This window comes from Barbus barbus (assembly GCF_936440315.1).
Source record: "Barbus barbus genome assembly, chromosome: 42".
NCBI lineage: Eukaryota > Metazoa > Chordata > Actinopteri > Cypriniformes > Cyprinidae > Barbus > Barbus barbus.
Window position 1 is genome coordinate 17,346,248 of NC_136720.1, and position 16,490 is coordinate 17,362,737.

The 16,490-nt window shown below is 34.8% G+C and overlaps 1 protein-coding gene across 1 annotated transcript; it reads right to left on the reverse strand.

Moving 5' to 3' along the window:
* On the reverse strand, positions 1-15,995 carry LOC306861287 (calcium-independent phospholipase A2-gamma-like). The gene is made up of 10 exons (XM_079403477.1): positions 15,861-15,995; positions 12,605-13,640; positions 9,940-10,089; positions 9,683-9,834; positions 8,044-8,138; positions 7,783-7,954; positions 6,392-6,449; positions 6,105-6,299; positions 2,099-2,297; positions 1-1,176 (listed from the first exon to the last, which is right to left on the reverse strand). Exons 2-10 carry the CDS (start codon positions 13,454-13,456, stop codon positions 902-904), a joined length of 2,148 nt encoding a protein of 715 aa, XP_079259603.1. The 5' UTR covers positions 13,457-13,640; positions 15,861-15,995; the 3' UTR covers positions 1-901.
* Positions 15,996-16,490: the final 495 nt, after the last annotated feature.

Below are 16,490 nucleotides of genomic sequence, written 5' to 3' on the forward strand. Positions count from 1 at the left end.
TGAGGTTTAAAATCCTTTATTTCTCTTCATAATCATCAGGGAATACAGTTTTAAAGTGTCATTTTTGAATTAAGCTGTTAAAAATGAATCTTCAACACTGTTATAAGTTTACTGATTGCATTCAAGGATTAATATTTTGCAATATTATACACTTAGTCTGAACAGAACCAATAAATTATGTAAAATATTTTCCAGCCAAGTGCACAAAGCAGCAAATAAAAATGTATACTGAGGCATTATTCAAACATAATACACAAAATCAATGATCATTTCATTAGTATTTTCACAATAATCAATGCAAACCGTCTTCAGCAATAATACGACTACAATTGAGTGCTTTTGAAACATTGTGTGCAAAATCTTTAAAACATCAGTGCTGTTGAATCCCTTTGTGGTCGGACATATAATTACAAGGTTGATCATTTGATATTAAATAAAAAATTTAAACGTTTGGGTGAAAATTATTTACACATACTTTAGTCTGTGCGTTTAGCAGCTCTCCTCATGCTAATTACAGTACCGTCAGTTCAGTTGACTATTACTAAAGGTTTTCTCGAGAGATACTCGAGAACTTTATCCTAATGCAAATTAATCAATCAAAATAACATTAGTACATCCCAACAAATGAAAAGCAGAAAATATAAGTGCTAGCTAGTCAGTGCTGCCATTAATATTTCATGCTTTCAAGGCGCTTCGTTTCAAACAAGATGTTCTTACAATAACTGCCTTAAAATCAGACTAAAACTTTTTCAATCGTATGTGCTCATCAATATGAGGCAACAGACTTGATTCCCTGTTTTAAACATGTAATTCCACTGTAGTGCACAATTTACCTTGTTTCATGATAAACAGACAATGGAGAAGGTCAGAGGTTGTGCTAGTTTGCTTTAGAGTGTGAGTTTCAGAGTTTGGAGCGAAAAGGAAGGCCGTCGTACATGTCAGCTTTAAGTTGGGCCCATTCGGCTAGTTTCTGAACGATGCCCTTTTCTTGAGTGAGAACACTAGCCACTTTCTTTAACTTATTCTCGTTACGCTCCAGGTAGCGCCGACCCTCAGCCTGCAAGAAGTCCAGCCTCTCCTGTTTGTTCTCATCCAATGAGATGTCTTCACTCATGTAAGGGTTAAAACGAAAATAAGTGTTCGGGGGGAGGAGGGCGTCCAGCATTGTGTGGACCTCTACAGTATAAGAAGAAGAGGTTTATGTCGTGAGTGACAAACGATAGAATAATAGCAATGTTTTTCTTATTTTCATGTTTCAGGATTCTCATTTTTTTCAATGAAAAATACATTATTTAAATTAAATAAAATGTAAATACATTTATTTTTTTCCACATTTCTTGTGTCAAAGATTTATAATCTTTATTCTTATGGAATAATTTTTCAAAATGATGAATTACAGTTCAAAGTCTTTATATAAACTCTTAACATCAGACTGAAATGATCAGTGACCAAGCCATTCATTTCTAACGCTGGGATCCTATGGGATATGCAGAGCTGTAGGTGCTACATTTTCTCATTATTCAGAAGACCCTGGACTTTCCTTTGTGGCAGATTCAACCAGGCTTCATAAGACAAGGAGATATCATTAAGGGTCTATGCAGTAAGACACAAACAGTAGAATAATAATGTTTCATATAATGTTTTGTTTATATTATTAAAATTTATTGATATTCCATAAATGTTATATAATTTATTTAATGTTTAAATGGTTCAAATTTAATTAAAATATATTCTTTCATAGTTTTTAGGTGAGAGACAAACAGCAGAAAATGTTTCATGATTTAAAAACGGTCATATCATTTTTAGAATTTAAAATAAATCATTGTTTATATTTTTAAATAATTTTATAATTTGATATACATTTTATATAATGCAATTTAATTTGATTACAGGTGATTATTCTAATCGATTAATTTTCTAAATGATCCGATTCAGGTAAAATCAGACTGAAAATCTAATTCTCAGGGAACTTGTTAAAAGTAAACTGCTCAACTTTGGGATCCTTCAAAGGGATATGCAGAGCTGTAGGTGCTACACAGCAGCACAGAACCACACAGGCACAGCTGACAGATGTGATCATGTGACCCCATCATCTCACCTTCAGTGTCAGTGGCGCTGCTGATGACATTGGTGAGTTTGGTCTTCAAGCTGGTATAAGTGCTCGAGCTGGTCTTGCTTACTGTTTCGTATCGGCCTGTGCCCAGAGATACCACACACTGCACAGGCGTGTTGGGCCACAAACACTTGCTCTCATGGATGGCCAGAGCGGTAGGGTTGTTGATCAAGAGACCTCCATCCTGGAAAAAATCAATCAAATTTTAACAACATCACAGCGAGGTATCAAGCGGGAAAGCGATTCACAAGGTTCACGTATGCCCTATCACAACTGCAGAAACTCAAATATAGTATTTTAAAAAAATTGTCAGTTTCTGCCAAAATAACTGCTGCTATTCTTGTCCAAAAGCAAGGCTTATTTGTGGAAATCTGGGTTATACTTTGAAAAACTAGAGGTAAGAGAGAAAAAAGAGGTGAATTTGCATTTCTAGCTGATATGATTATGGGAACCATCACTGTAGAGTATAATGGACGCAGGATCTCTCTGCAGGAGACGTGGGTAGATGTGTTCATTTCACCTGAGGCATCTGAAATCCATTTACTTGGCAACATCCTTCTCTGTTTCCATGCCTCCCTTAAGGAGCACATCAGAGAAACGAGATGAAATCGTCCACTAGACAGCATCCCTCATTTCTCTAGTATGCCCTACATTTAGTGACACGGATACTGATGCGTATCAGTGAACTGTACACTACTTTCCGAGTCCAAACATAACGAATGATAACTCAAAGCAATCAAAAGATAATTAAAGAGATATTTCACACAGAAATTAACATTCTGTCATCATTGACTGATTCTCATGACTTTCGAAACCTGTATGACTTTCTGTCTTCTGTAGAACACAAAAGATGTTTAGTAGAATGTCCAGGCTGCTCTTTTACAAATAATGTAAGTAAATGTTGACCATGCATGCTTGTCAAGCTTATATGCGTTTCACTACTCTCAAAAACTGCATTAGAAGATTTGGAACATGATGCATGAGTTATTTAGACTACTTTTATGCTGTTATTTTTAGAATGAATAAAAAAATAAAAATAAAATTAAAAAATATAAAAAAAAAAAAAAAAGTTTGTCACTTTGTAACATTGTTATAATAGTTAACAACCATTAAATAAATAAAATAAATTTTACTTGGGGGGGGGGGGGGGGATTGTATTCTCATTTTTAATTTAGTTTAACTAAAGTACCTGTACTATAGCAAACTAAACCTGAAATATAAATAAATAAAAACTACACAGACATCATGAAAAACAACAAAAATTTAAATAAAATTTAAAAAAATACAAATTAATTCAAACTATTAATAAAAAATGCAATAGCATTTCAAAGATACTAAATAAACACTGCTGTAAATATAAGAGCATTTTGTGTTCCACAGGAGAAAGAAAATCATATTTCCTTAATGGGAATAAGTAAAAAATCTTTCGTTTTTGGGTACACTGTTCTTTTACTGAATGAATCAATGAATCAATCAATGAAGAAGAAAAACAAACAGTTGAGGACTGACTTCTTGTTTGATGGTAGAGAGTCCTTGAGGAGAGTATGCATAACAGATTACAGGCCTGGCATGTGGAGAAGAAACTGAAGAGCTATTCAGAGCAAGAAAGAGAGAGAGATAGAGAGAGGTTCTGCCATTGGTGGCATTCGGAGTCCGGGCATCGAGTGCTCTGTTGGCAACAGGTTTTAGAGCCAAAAGCCTCCACTACATTTGCATTTTAATGAGGACACATTCATCCCACACAGTAAAAACATACATCAAAACATCGAACGGCAGCTTTGAATGCAGAATTATGGGAAGATTAACCTATTGAATGTGCATAAAGTGGGTTTGCTTGGCCCTTAGGCCAAAATAAATAAATAAATTGAATCAGCTACACGGACTATTAGATGAAAAATGAATACCATCTAAAAATGATTCATTCGTCTCATCTTGTTCGCCAATAAATTAGGCCTTCCCTGAGGATAATGTCCATCCAAATTTCCAATTTAGTGTTCTCCAAAGAACATTTGACTGCAAAATGAGGATTATATATGATGGATACATAAAAGCATCATGTGGGTCAATGGTACATAAGAGTGTCCTTTATAAAGAAAGGGAAGAATCTTTTTAAAAGGAAGGAAAATTTATGGTTGCACCATAAGACTTTGATTTGGTGGACAAAGGTTTTAAACTATTAATAAAAAGTGAACAATATTCTGTTGAAATATTATTTTTATCTACAAATACCAGTAATAATAAAAAATTATGACAAGCGACTTGATAATCTTTTCAATAATTTCATTTTTTAAATTAAGCTTTTTTCCTCATTATGATATTAGCATATTTTTAACTTAACTTTAAGCTCAACAAAAATATATCAAAATAAATGTTATTTCAGAAATTATTGTAATTTGAATAAATTAACTATAAAATATTAATTTATAAATGAACAGAAAAAAAATCACGTCATTTACTTGTGATATAATATTGATTTAATACATGATTTACCCTTTATAATATAAATCTATAAAGGGTAAATCATGTAATTTACCCATGTGATATAGCAAAAAAAAAAAATCTTATTTTATGCCCCCAAAAAATATCAAAATTAATTTTAATTCAGAATCTAACTGTATATTTATGTTTTGAATAAGTTAATAGATTAAAATATATAAATTTATAAATGAACAGACAAGAAATCACGTTATTTACTAGTGAGATATATATATAGTTTATGCCCTCAAAGAATATCAAAATTCACATTCATTCAGGAATGGGCAGTATTTTTTTATGTATTACGCATAAATATAGAAAATCCTTATGTATAAATAAATAGAAAAAAAAAACATGTTGTTTACCCATGTGTGATTTTTTTTATACCCCCTAAAATATCAAAATGAATTTTAATTCAGAATTTAACTGAATTTTTATGTATTTTGAATAAATTAATAGATAAAGACTATTTATAAATGAACAGAATATTTAATTGTTTTAGTTTATGCCTCCAAAAAATAGAAATGGATTGTATTTTGAATGTATTCTGAATAAATTCATAATAAATTTTTAGAAAATATCATTTAAAATAAATATTAAAATATTTATTTAATCATTTTAAAAATAATTAATTTATTAGTTGCAATCCTTCACATGCTATTTTATCCCACCATTTCTAATAACAGGCCCATCTTCCTATTGACCTCAGAACTCATCGGACTCAATGAATTTGGGCATTCATTTACCTCGGTGACCAACAGCTTTATTGGCCTTTTTGGGACAACAGGGACATTGTGAAAAGCTGTATGCGAACTTGGTGGGTGTCAATAGGCAGACGGACAGAATGACGCCTTCCTGATGGCTCAACAAGCACCGCTGAGGGCTACGATTCAACATTAACGTCTGCCGCTTGGCTGATGAAATCTCAGGCTGTTGCCAGTTTGAACTGGATGAAGACAGGCAGAGGCAAAAAGACCTGACAGCTACTCAAGGGCAATTCAGACACATTAACTACTCAAAATCATATACTTTCCCTAACAAATCTGGTTTGTGAATCCACAAAAATTGATGCATATTGCAAATACGCAGCCACACTTTAAAGCTATGATGAGATTCTGAGAAAAGCGGATCAGAGATGTGAGAGAAGACTAAATAATCTCTCTGACAGCAATCTCTTCAAACAGCAATCTGAGAGCCGAACTGAAGTGCCCTAAGTGACGGCACTCAAGAACAACACTAATGAGTCTGAATGTTGCTGTCCCTGATGAGACAGCACAGGGAATAGCCTGAGTGCAAGTATGTGCAGAGTTCGCTTTTCCTCCCTCTTCTACTGACAAGAACCTAAAAGGGTTTGTAATGATTTTCAGTACTGCAAGATGTCCGTGCAAGGATGACGTCTCAAATAGTCAGAGCACTTGGACCTTAACATATTAAAAAAGTCATATCATAATAATTAGCCTTAAAAACATAAAGAGTAGTTGAGTGCAAAAAGCAGACTGGACTTTGCATGCTTTACCTGGTGGAGGTCATTTCCTAGTACAAACTCCTGGAAGTATCCTGGAGCAGCGGAGGATGCTCGAATGGCCTGCCACATTTTATGCTGGCAGCCGCCCAAGTAGTGTGAACGAACCCCTGGCAGGAAGTTATAATTCCTGAAGACATACGCCTTCAGCGGCAGGCCTCTATTTACTATGGTGCTCACTGCTGACACCTAGAGGAAGCGTTGAGGGATTTATCTAAACAGTTCAAAGATGAGAATTGTTTTTTTTTTTTTTTTTTTTACAAGTTTATATTGAAACCCACCTTAGGACATTTAGGGTTCTTGGAAGTCTCAATCATTAGTCCAGGCCCCATTCTTTCTCTGTTATGAATAAACAAAATATTAAAATAAAAAAATTAACAGTAAATTAGCAATATATTGTGTTATAATCGCTTTAGGTTTACTGCAAAATATCTCTATTTATTACACTGATAAAAATTATTTTTTTGGTGAAATAAATACTACATAAAAACAAATGTAATTTCTACATTAATTTAGTTCAGGCAAGAATGACAAAATTAAAGTAAATTCTACATTAGTACTCAATTTAAGCTTGTAGAAATTAAAGTTTGAACTTATAAGTATATTTTACTTGGAATTGTTTATGTTTACAAGGATTCTTTAAGTAAATATCAAAGTTATGATCCCATGTTTCCCATCATGCACTGGGGCGTGAATAATTAAAAAGGTTAAATTTTTCACCGTTATTGAGTTGTATTTACACTGTTTTATGGTTGCTTTTGTTGTTAGGTTTAGTAACTGACTGTTTTGTGACATCTGGAGTTGATTTTCTACTCAAAATGACCCATTCATACTCACACTATCCACTGATTGTCACCGTCATTGTGTATGGTTTACCAAGTATTGAGGTCTCTATGTTCATTTGGGTAAGAATACTATTGAGTGGACATATTATCTTAAAAGGATAACAAGCTGTTTACTTACATGTTTGTAAGTGATTCACGTTTTAATAACATGGTTGTTTCCCAGTGCTACACTGATTGAGTAAATTTTAGGCGCCATGACTGTGTGAAATGCACTTAAGAATTGCAGATTTAACTTCAAATAATTAAGTAAAAATTACTCATCAAACTCTAACAGGCCATGTTAAATTTACTTATTTCTTTTGCTAATTGAACCTAACTTAGTTAAGTAGATTTTACTTAATTCAATACTTACATTTTACTTACATTTTGTGTGTGAAAAAAACTTGCAAAATAAAAATTAAGTAAATCTTACTTGTTTTTTTCAGTGTACTATTTATTTTTGCTTTTATTTTAGTGTTGTTTTATATGTCTCTTTACCTCTGTTATTATATTATTATGCTACTCTATTTTTTATTACTATTTATTCTTGCTTTAATTTCAGTATAGTTTTATACATGTCTCTTTACCTTTATTATTTGATTATACTATATTAATTTAATTATATTACACACATATATATATAAATAACCTTTAATAATTTTTTTATTATTTTGCTATTTCTATTTTAAGCTCCAAACTATTATTGCACTTTACAATGACAATGAAGTACGTCACTTTTTTACGTCACTTTTAAAATAAACATTTAAAATAAAACAAAACAAAATATAAAACAAAATAAAGTAAAAAATTAATAAAATAAAATAAGCTTTTTCATGTCATTGTCTTACTTGAGGATCTCTTCCCAGATCTGGCTGTCATAGTACGCGTGACTCCAGCCCATTTTCACTGTGCCCACAATCAAGTTCTGTTTAAAGACATCAGATCCCAACTTCCGATAGAGTTCTTCACACTCATCCAGAGGGATCTGGAACACACCCAGCATAAAGGCCAGGATGGCCCCTAAGGAAAAGGAAAAAAAAAAAGATTTAAAGGAAGTTTGTTCATTCCTATATCTAATAGACATTTTCCAAGTAGTTATAGTAATATACCTGTACTAACTCCACAAATGTAGTCAAACAGCTGGTAGATGGGCTTCCCTGTCAAACTCTCCAGTCTGTGCAAAGTCTGTAATGCAACCAAACCCCTACAAAACAATTGCATCAAATTACAGGCCTGCACATATAGTATTCATCTTATAACATGAAATGTAAGGATAAGGATTCACTGAAACAAAATAAGAGTTAAAGAGTAGTTGGCATGGACAATATCATGCACATTAACATATATATATATATATATACACACAGGTCCTTTTCAAAAAATTAGAATATTGTGATAAAGTTCATTATTTTCTGTAATGTACTGATAAACATTAGACTTTCATATATTTTAGATTCATTACAACACAACTGAAGTAGTTCAAGCCTTTTATTGTTTTAATATTGATGATTTTGGCATACAGCTCATGAAAACCCAAAATTCCTATCTCAAAAAATTAGCATATCATGAAAAGGTTCTCTAAACGAGCTATTAACCTAATCATCTGAATCAACTAATTAACTCTAAACACCTGCAAAAGATTCCTGAGGCTTTTAAAAACTCCCAGCCTGGTTCATTACTCAAAACCGCAATCATGGGTAAGACTGCCGACCTGACTGCTGTCCAGAAGGCCATCATTGACACCCTCAAGCAAGAGGGTAAGACACAGAAAGAAATTTCTGAACGAATAGGCTGTTCCCAGAGTGCTGTATCAAGGCACCTCAGTGGGAAGTCTGTGGGAAGGAAAAAGTGTGGCAGAAAACGCAGCACAACGAGAAGAGGTGACCGGACCCTGAGGAAGATTGTGGAGAAGGACCGATTCCAGACCTTGGGGGACCTGCGGAAGCAGTGGACTGAGTCTGGAGTAGAAACATCCAGAGCCACCGTGTACAGGCGTGTGCAGGAAATGGGCTACAGGTGCCGCATTCCCCAGGTCAAGCCACTTTTGAACAGAGAAGCAGCACTGGACTGTTGCTCAGTGGTCCAAAGTACTTTTTTCGGATGAAAGCAAATTTTGCATGTCATTCGGAAATCAAGGTGCCAGAGTCTGGAGCAAGACTGGGGAGAGGAAAATGCAAAAATGCCTGAAGTCCAGTGTCAAGTACCCACAGTCAGTGATGGTCTGGGGTGCCATGGTTTTCATGAGCTGTATGCCAAAATCATCAATATTAAAACAATAAAAGGCTTTAACTACTTCAGTTGTGTTGTAATGAATCTAAAATATATGAAAGTCTAATGTTTATCAGTACATTACAGAAAATAATGAACTTTATCACAATATTCTAATTTTTTGAAAAGGACCTGTATATATACAGTGTATATATATATATTAGGATGCAAAAATATAGGTATATTTATGCAAATATATATATACTGATTACATTTTTTTTAAACTTAGATTAAGAATATCATATTCCACTGCTGTGACTTTATTTTATATTTTATTCTTGGTAAAATCGTGACAAATTTAAAGTATGAAATTAGTCTACAATGACATACATCTAAAGGGATTGCAAAATTGTGTCAGTTCTATTTTTGGATGACCTACTTTTAGGTACATTTGGGCTGACCTACTTTTATCTAAAAGTACTTTCACAATCTGTTAACTTTAGGTTAATACATTTTCTCCAGCTGTCATGTGTCTGTCACCTGGTCCCTCCTCCGTCGATGGAGAGGACACGTATCCCTCTGCCTTTGACCGGGTCAGTGTAGCCCACCAGGGCAAGAGCCTGTCTCACTGCAGTCTGCAGACTGGCGTCTCTTGCCTGCCTCAAACGCAGCAGACACGGAATGACCTTCTCCTACAGTCAGCAAGAGAAAGGAAGAAATGAAACAGAAGTTATTGAGGGAGATTACAATGTACAAAAATGAATCCGGATATGGCAGATGGTTGGACACAAACGTACAGTGACTGCCACCCCTCTGGTCTCAGGAAACTCCAGCAGGTGGAAGCTCAGTTCCTCCACCCTGCTGATGGTGATCTTCACATCAGTGACTCGTTGAAGACTCTTGACCAAAGCTCTGGTTCGGTTATCCACACTAACACGTGCTATAATCTACAGACACAAAGAACAGTTACATTTAATCCTTAAACATTAAAATCAATGTTTGAGCTTCTAAAAAAGGAAAGTTTTGGGTGTTAACTGACCCCAAAACCAAAAGGAAATAATTATATTTCATTCATAAAACATGAGCAGAAGGATCTACATACAAATGTGTTCTGTTTCTGTTGAATAAATGTAGAACAATTAAGTCTTTCTTTTGGGCCAAGACTTTTTTGCATTGTAACAATAAAAAAAATAAGAGAAATAAAAATAATAGAACACATATATATACATACACATACACACTCACTGGCCATTTTATTAGGTACACCTTGCTAGTACCGGGTTGGACCCCCTTTTGCCTTCAGAACTGCCTTAATTCTTTGTGGCATAGATTCAACAAGGTGTTGGAAACATTTCTCATCAAGATTTTGGTCCATATTGACAAGATAGCATCACGCAATTGTGCGAATGATGCAAATCTCCCGTTCAACCACATCCCAAAGGTGCTCTATTTTCGTCCACACAACTGCCGCTCACTGGATATTTTCTCTTTTTCGGACCATTCTCTGTAAACCCTAGAGATGGCGGTGCGTGAAAATCCCAGTAGATCAGCAGTTATTGAAATACTCAGACCAGCCCGTTTGGCACCAACAACCATTCCACGTTCATAGTCACTTAAATCCCCTTTCTTCCCCATTCTGATGCTCGGTTTGAACTTCAGCAAGTCATCTTCACCACATCTAGATGCCTAAATGCATTGAGTTGCTGCCATGTGATTGGCTGATTAGCAATTTGTGTTACCAAGCAATTGAACAGGTGTACCTAATAAAGTGGCCGGTGAGTTTATATACACATTACACACATAAATGTTCTCAAACAATATTTATTTTTATAAAATACAGCTTATAATAATTGTATATATATATATATATATATATATATATATATTTATACACACACACACACACACATATATACAGTCATGGACAGAATTATTGGCACCCTTGGTAAATATGATCAAAGAAGGCTTTGAAAATAAACCTGCATTATTAATCCTTTTGATCTGTTATTTAAATAAATAAATAAATAAATAAATCTTACCTTTCATTGAATTAAAACAATTGAAAATGGGGGAAACTATCATTATGAAATAAATGTTTTTATCAAATACACGTTGGACACAATTATTGGCACCCCTACAAATTCTTATGAGTAAAATATCTCTGAAGTATATTCCCATTCATATTCACAATTTTGAGCACTACAGGGTGATTATGAGCATGAAATTATCCGGCCATGGCTTCCTGTTTCACAGAAATATAAATAGGAGGGAAAACATAGCCCAAATTCCCTTAATCATCCATCACAATGAGAAAAAACAAAGAATATATTTCTGATGTGCACCAAAAGATAATTGAGCTTCACAAATTATTGAAGTGGCTTTAAGAAAAGAGCTAGAGCAGTGAAAATCCCCATTTCCACCATCAGGGCAATAATTAAGAATTTCCAATCAACGGAAAATGTTACGAAACTGCCTGGAAGAGGACGTGTGTCTATATCGTCCTAATGCACGGTGAGAAGGAGAGTTTGAGTGGCTAAAGACTCTCCAAGGACCCCAGCTGGAGAACTGCAGAAAATAGTTGAGTCTCGGGGTCACAAAACCTTAAAAGAAATTGTCAAACAGCACCTACATCACCACATGTTGTTTGGGAGGGTTTCAAGAAAAATTCTCCTAGCTCATCCAAAAACAAACTCCAGCATATTATTAGTTATCAGACACGACTGGAACTTCAAATGGGACTGGCTTCTATGGTCAGATGAAACTAAACAATTAGCTTTTTAGCAGCAAACACTCAAGATGGGTTTGGTGAACACAGGGATAAAAGTACCCCATGTGTACAATGAAATATACTGCTGTATTTGTGATGTTGTGGGCCTATATTTCTGCTGGAGGTCCTGGACATCTTGTTTAGACACATGGCATCATGGATTCGATCAAATACCCACAGATAAAAAATCAACAAGTGACTGACTCTGTTAGAAATCTTACAATGGGCCATGTTTGGATCTTCCAACCGTACAATAATCCAAACACAAACCTCAAAAACAACACAAAAATGTCTCACTGGGCACAAAACCAAGCTTCCGCTATGGCCATTCCAGTCCTCTGACCTGAACCCTGTAGACAATGAGTGAGGTGAAGAGAAGAAGCACCAACATGAAGCTGGGAATCTAAAGGGTCTGGAGTGATTCTGGATGAAGGAATGGTCTCTGATCTCTTGTCAGGTGTTCTCTAACCTCATCAGGCATTATAGGAGAAAATTGAGCTGTTAAACTGGCAAATGGAGGTTTCAAAAAGTATTGAATAAAAGGGTGCCGTTAATTGTGGCCAGTGTGTATTAGAGAAAAACATTTATTTCATAATGATATTTCCCCCCATTTTAAATTCTTATGCTTTCATGCTTTCACTCAAAAAATGATCTCAACTAAACATTCTAATAAAATTACAATGATATTAATCTACCTTCTCCCTCTGAGACAGCAGTCTCTGTGCTTTCTCGTCTGCCTCTTTTTTCTCCTTGCTTTCTGCACTCTTTGCATCCTGGGACGCAGCTATTTCAGATCCAGAGGTTTTGTCCTTCTCTGCTGTGTCACTCTTTGAATCCGCTCTGAACTTTGGGACAAGGGGAGCGATGTAATTTCCTACAAAAGCCTGGATGCTGGGCCTGGGGTAGGACAGGTAATGACTAATGCCTTTCCTCGGCGATATGGGAATGGTTGAAACACCCTCATCCTGAGCTGGAGCAGAAGGGGCTTGTGGACTTGGGACAGAGCCCTCCTTGTCAATAGCAGGGGATGTTTCTGGTGTGGATCTATGGGACACGGGCACCGCCATTAGGATATGATCCTTGCTACGTTTTGGAAGAGTGCTAGGTTGGATCTGAGATGTTGAGGATGCCATGTCTCGTGACCTTTTGTCATTTTGTGTGTCGCTTCCAAAGTAGGTATTGACATGTTCAGCCAGGTGATTGTACGTTTCATCCATGTTGGTTGTGAACGCTGCAGGCTGAAAACGTTGCAATGTTTGCTTTGCAACCACACTGGTTGTGTTTGCTGCATTGCTCGACAAATTGGTGACAGATTTTGGAGCTTCTTTATGAAGTTCTATATCTTTTTTCACCTCTTTTTCCCTGAGAGGCTCAGGTGCTGCCATGGACATGACAGCTCCGGCCTCGGGACATTCCACTTTAACCTCTATAGTTTTGCCTTGGGCGGCACTGGGTTTGAGGCGTGTGATCTTGGCGAAGAGGTCAGTGTTCACCGTTCCGCTCACGGCTTTGGTAAAGGTGTCCAATGTGCTCTTGATGCGCGACATGCAGCGAGATTACTCGTGGGAATTCTGGGATATTCCTTGAGGAAACAGATGTGTGTGTGGATTGGGCATCAGAGCTGCTGAGCCCTGCAAAGCTCAGTCAAAGCTTTAAGCAGTTCACATCCACTAAATAAGGACTCCATGATAATACATACGAGGTAGGAGATTTTCACATTTTAAAGGCAACCTGTAATGAGAAAGATTGTTATTTGTTATTATTATATTAAGAAATCATATGTAAGAAACCATCCAGAAAATCCTAGGAACTGCATAGCATTGTGCTAAAAACAGTTAGAACCCTTGAGCAACTACACAGCAACACCCTGTAATCACAATATTTAATATTCAAAGTGAATAAGATGCTATAAAAATGAAGGTATTTTCTACATAAAGACAATGGGAACGAGAGCTTAATTTTCATGATGCTTTTCCAATATTTTTTTCAAACAAATTATCATTACTGTAATAAAGTATGATTTTTTTTTTCCTGTTTTTAGTTAATACATTAAATGAAAATATAATATTTGATTATATTTATTTAATAATATTTTATCATTAAAATGTGCATAAATTAAAATCATTAGAATTAGCTTACTGGCGACCTGTAAATAGAAAGACTGGTATTTATTATTAAATGAATGATATATAATGTTACTAAGAATAATAAATCATCCTGGACATCCTATCACAATATTTAATATTTAAAGTAAATATTAGTAATATTTAAATGAATATAATGAAAGTAAAAGAACGTATATTTGGGACAATGGGCTTTATTCATGAAGCAAGAGCAGCATGAGTGCTTCATTTCCATTATAATAATTTTTAAAACAAGATTTGTTTACTGCAACACAGTAACAAACATTATCCTGCATAAAAAAAGAAAATATAATATTAATAAAATTACATTTTTCTAAATGTAACAATACTTCATTTTTAAATAAATATTATAACAATATATAAAGTAATAATAATATAAATTATTATTATTCTGAAATACAATTGTATTATTAAAAATAAAAACAAATGAAAATGATTAAAATTAGCAGTCATAAAATGTGTTACAATGCAAAAGAATATTAAAATAGGCCCCGTTTTCTGTATGCAATTTTTTTTCTCTCTCTTGATTTCTCATGCGTTATAGTCCAACAGAACAAATGATAGAACTTAAGATCTCACGAGTCAGATCTTTTCAATATATTATTTGATTCAGTTCACAACACAGAATAAAAAAAACGAATGATCGGATGATACACGGACCTTAACAGAAATTTTCTATGAATAACAACTTAAACTTTCAGTTTGTTGCTGATGCAAAGCTATGGTATGGTTTGAAAACTTGAAATACAGTTCACGAGTCATATGGAAGTTTGAAGTCTCCATTCATTCAACGAAACATGTCAAAATAACAATTTTCTGTGTTCCACGGAAGAAAGAATATCAAACAAATATTTAACAATACAAATAAAAATGTGGTGAGAAAAAAAAAAACTGGAATATAAAAGTAGGCTACTAAGAGAATTCATCACCATGGAAACCGGTGTCAACATTTCAGAAACGCTGACTGCTATGGAGATGGACAGCGCAAATAACGCACAATGCGAGCATAAAATCAAAAACATCGACTGGATCTCATGCAAAGACTTCACAATCGAGACCGGAGAGCAACAGATCAGACATTACATGGGCACATGGGAGATACAGCAGCCCGGTTGGCTCTACAGTCTGAGGTTTCACCAGGAGACAGAGCTGGAGTTTAAAACGCAGTACCAGTATGAAGCCAAATGGAGCACCCCGACCCCAAGCGCCCCGATCCCGAGAGCCACAGCCAGCGTCTATTTCACCATAGAAATCTCCAAAATCAAACCAAACACACTGCCTGTGGACGTTCACTTCCTCGTCGAAACCAACAGCTCCAAACATATTCCAGGACAAACGAGGTTCAGGGAGAAGTGGCTGATGGATGTCATTGAGAGCAAGACTTTGCTGATGGACACCGTTGACTTTTAATACTTCAAAACATGTCATTTAAACGCGCTGTTTACAAACGATCACTTTCAATGGAAATAAAGTCATATGAATTAACCGGTCCTTCATAAGGAATTACTGTAGTATCACTAAAAAGGTCTCATATTTACCATACCGTGCTGTTTTAGTCAGTGCAGCTCGAATCATCTTAAACGCTAAATCACTCTTACCAAAATAATTAATTGGTATCTCTATATAATTTAAATATGTTTATAGACATAGTAATTTGTTGTTAATAAATGAATATTATTATTTTTTTCAAGAGGCTGCTCTTTGGACCACCGGTGTTGTTTTGATCAAATAAAACAGCATAAAATAAATAATTCTGCTCTTTTAAGCCGGAGTTTGAAATAGTAAGCATAAAAATAAGATGACGTACCCGCCGGTTCCTAATTATTCGCTGTCACTTTGTTAGAAATATCTAGAATACAGAGAGGCGTATGAATCCCAAATGGACAATTTGACAGGAAACGTATAGAAACGATGACAGCCAATCAGAGCGCCTCGAATCTCCTCTTCTCTTCTGTTGATTGGAGACATAACAACAAACGTGAAAGAGTGCACTGCCAACTACTGGGAGGAAGTGAAACAACATAACTCAACAACAACAAAAATAAGATGACATTAAAAATAAAACAAGAGGCAGAGAGAAAAGGTAATATAACATATTTAGAAACGTCTAATATATCCTATATAATCTTTATAAACAAAGAATGATTAGTTATCTAAAAAAGGTAATTGTCGCATATTAAATAGCAGAGTACAGTAATACTGTCGTGAAGGGGAACTTAAGCACATGATATGTTCCTATTCTGATATGTCTTGTGTTGCAAGATAAAAGAAAGGACAGTGTATTTCCTGTGTCTAATATATATGTAAAACAGATTTTTCAGTTAATAATAAAATAACAATTAATTTAAAATTATCATTTATCATTGGTCATTTCTACACTACATAACATTTTATATGTATGTACAGTGTAGCAGGGTTATAATATTTAATTAAAATT

Bases quoted from the DNA above. Each gene is read 5' to 3' on its own strand.
- LOC306861287 (XM_079403477.1), bottom strand. From the start codon at position 13,456: ATGTCGCGCATCAAGAGCACATTGGACACCTTTACCAAAGCCGTGAGC. The intron at 7,955-8,043 runs GTATATTACTAT...CCTTTTCCTTAG, and splicing joins CATTTGTGGAGTTAGTACAG to GGGCCATCCTGGCCTTTATG. The intron at 2,298-6,104 runs GTAAAGCATGCA...GATTTTTTCCAG, and splicing joins TAGGAAATGACCTCCACCAG to GATGGAGGTCTCTTGATCAA.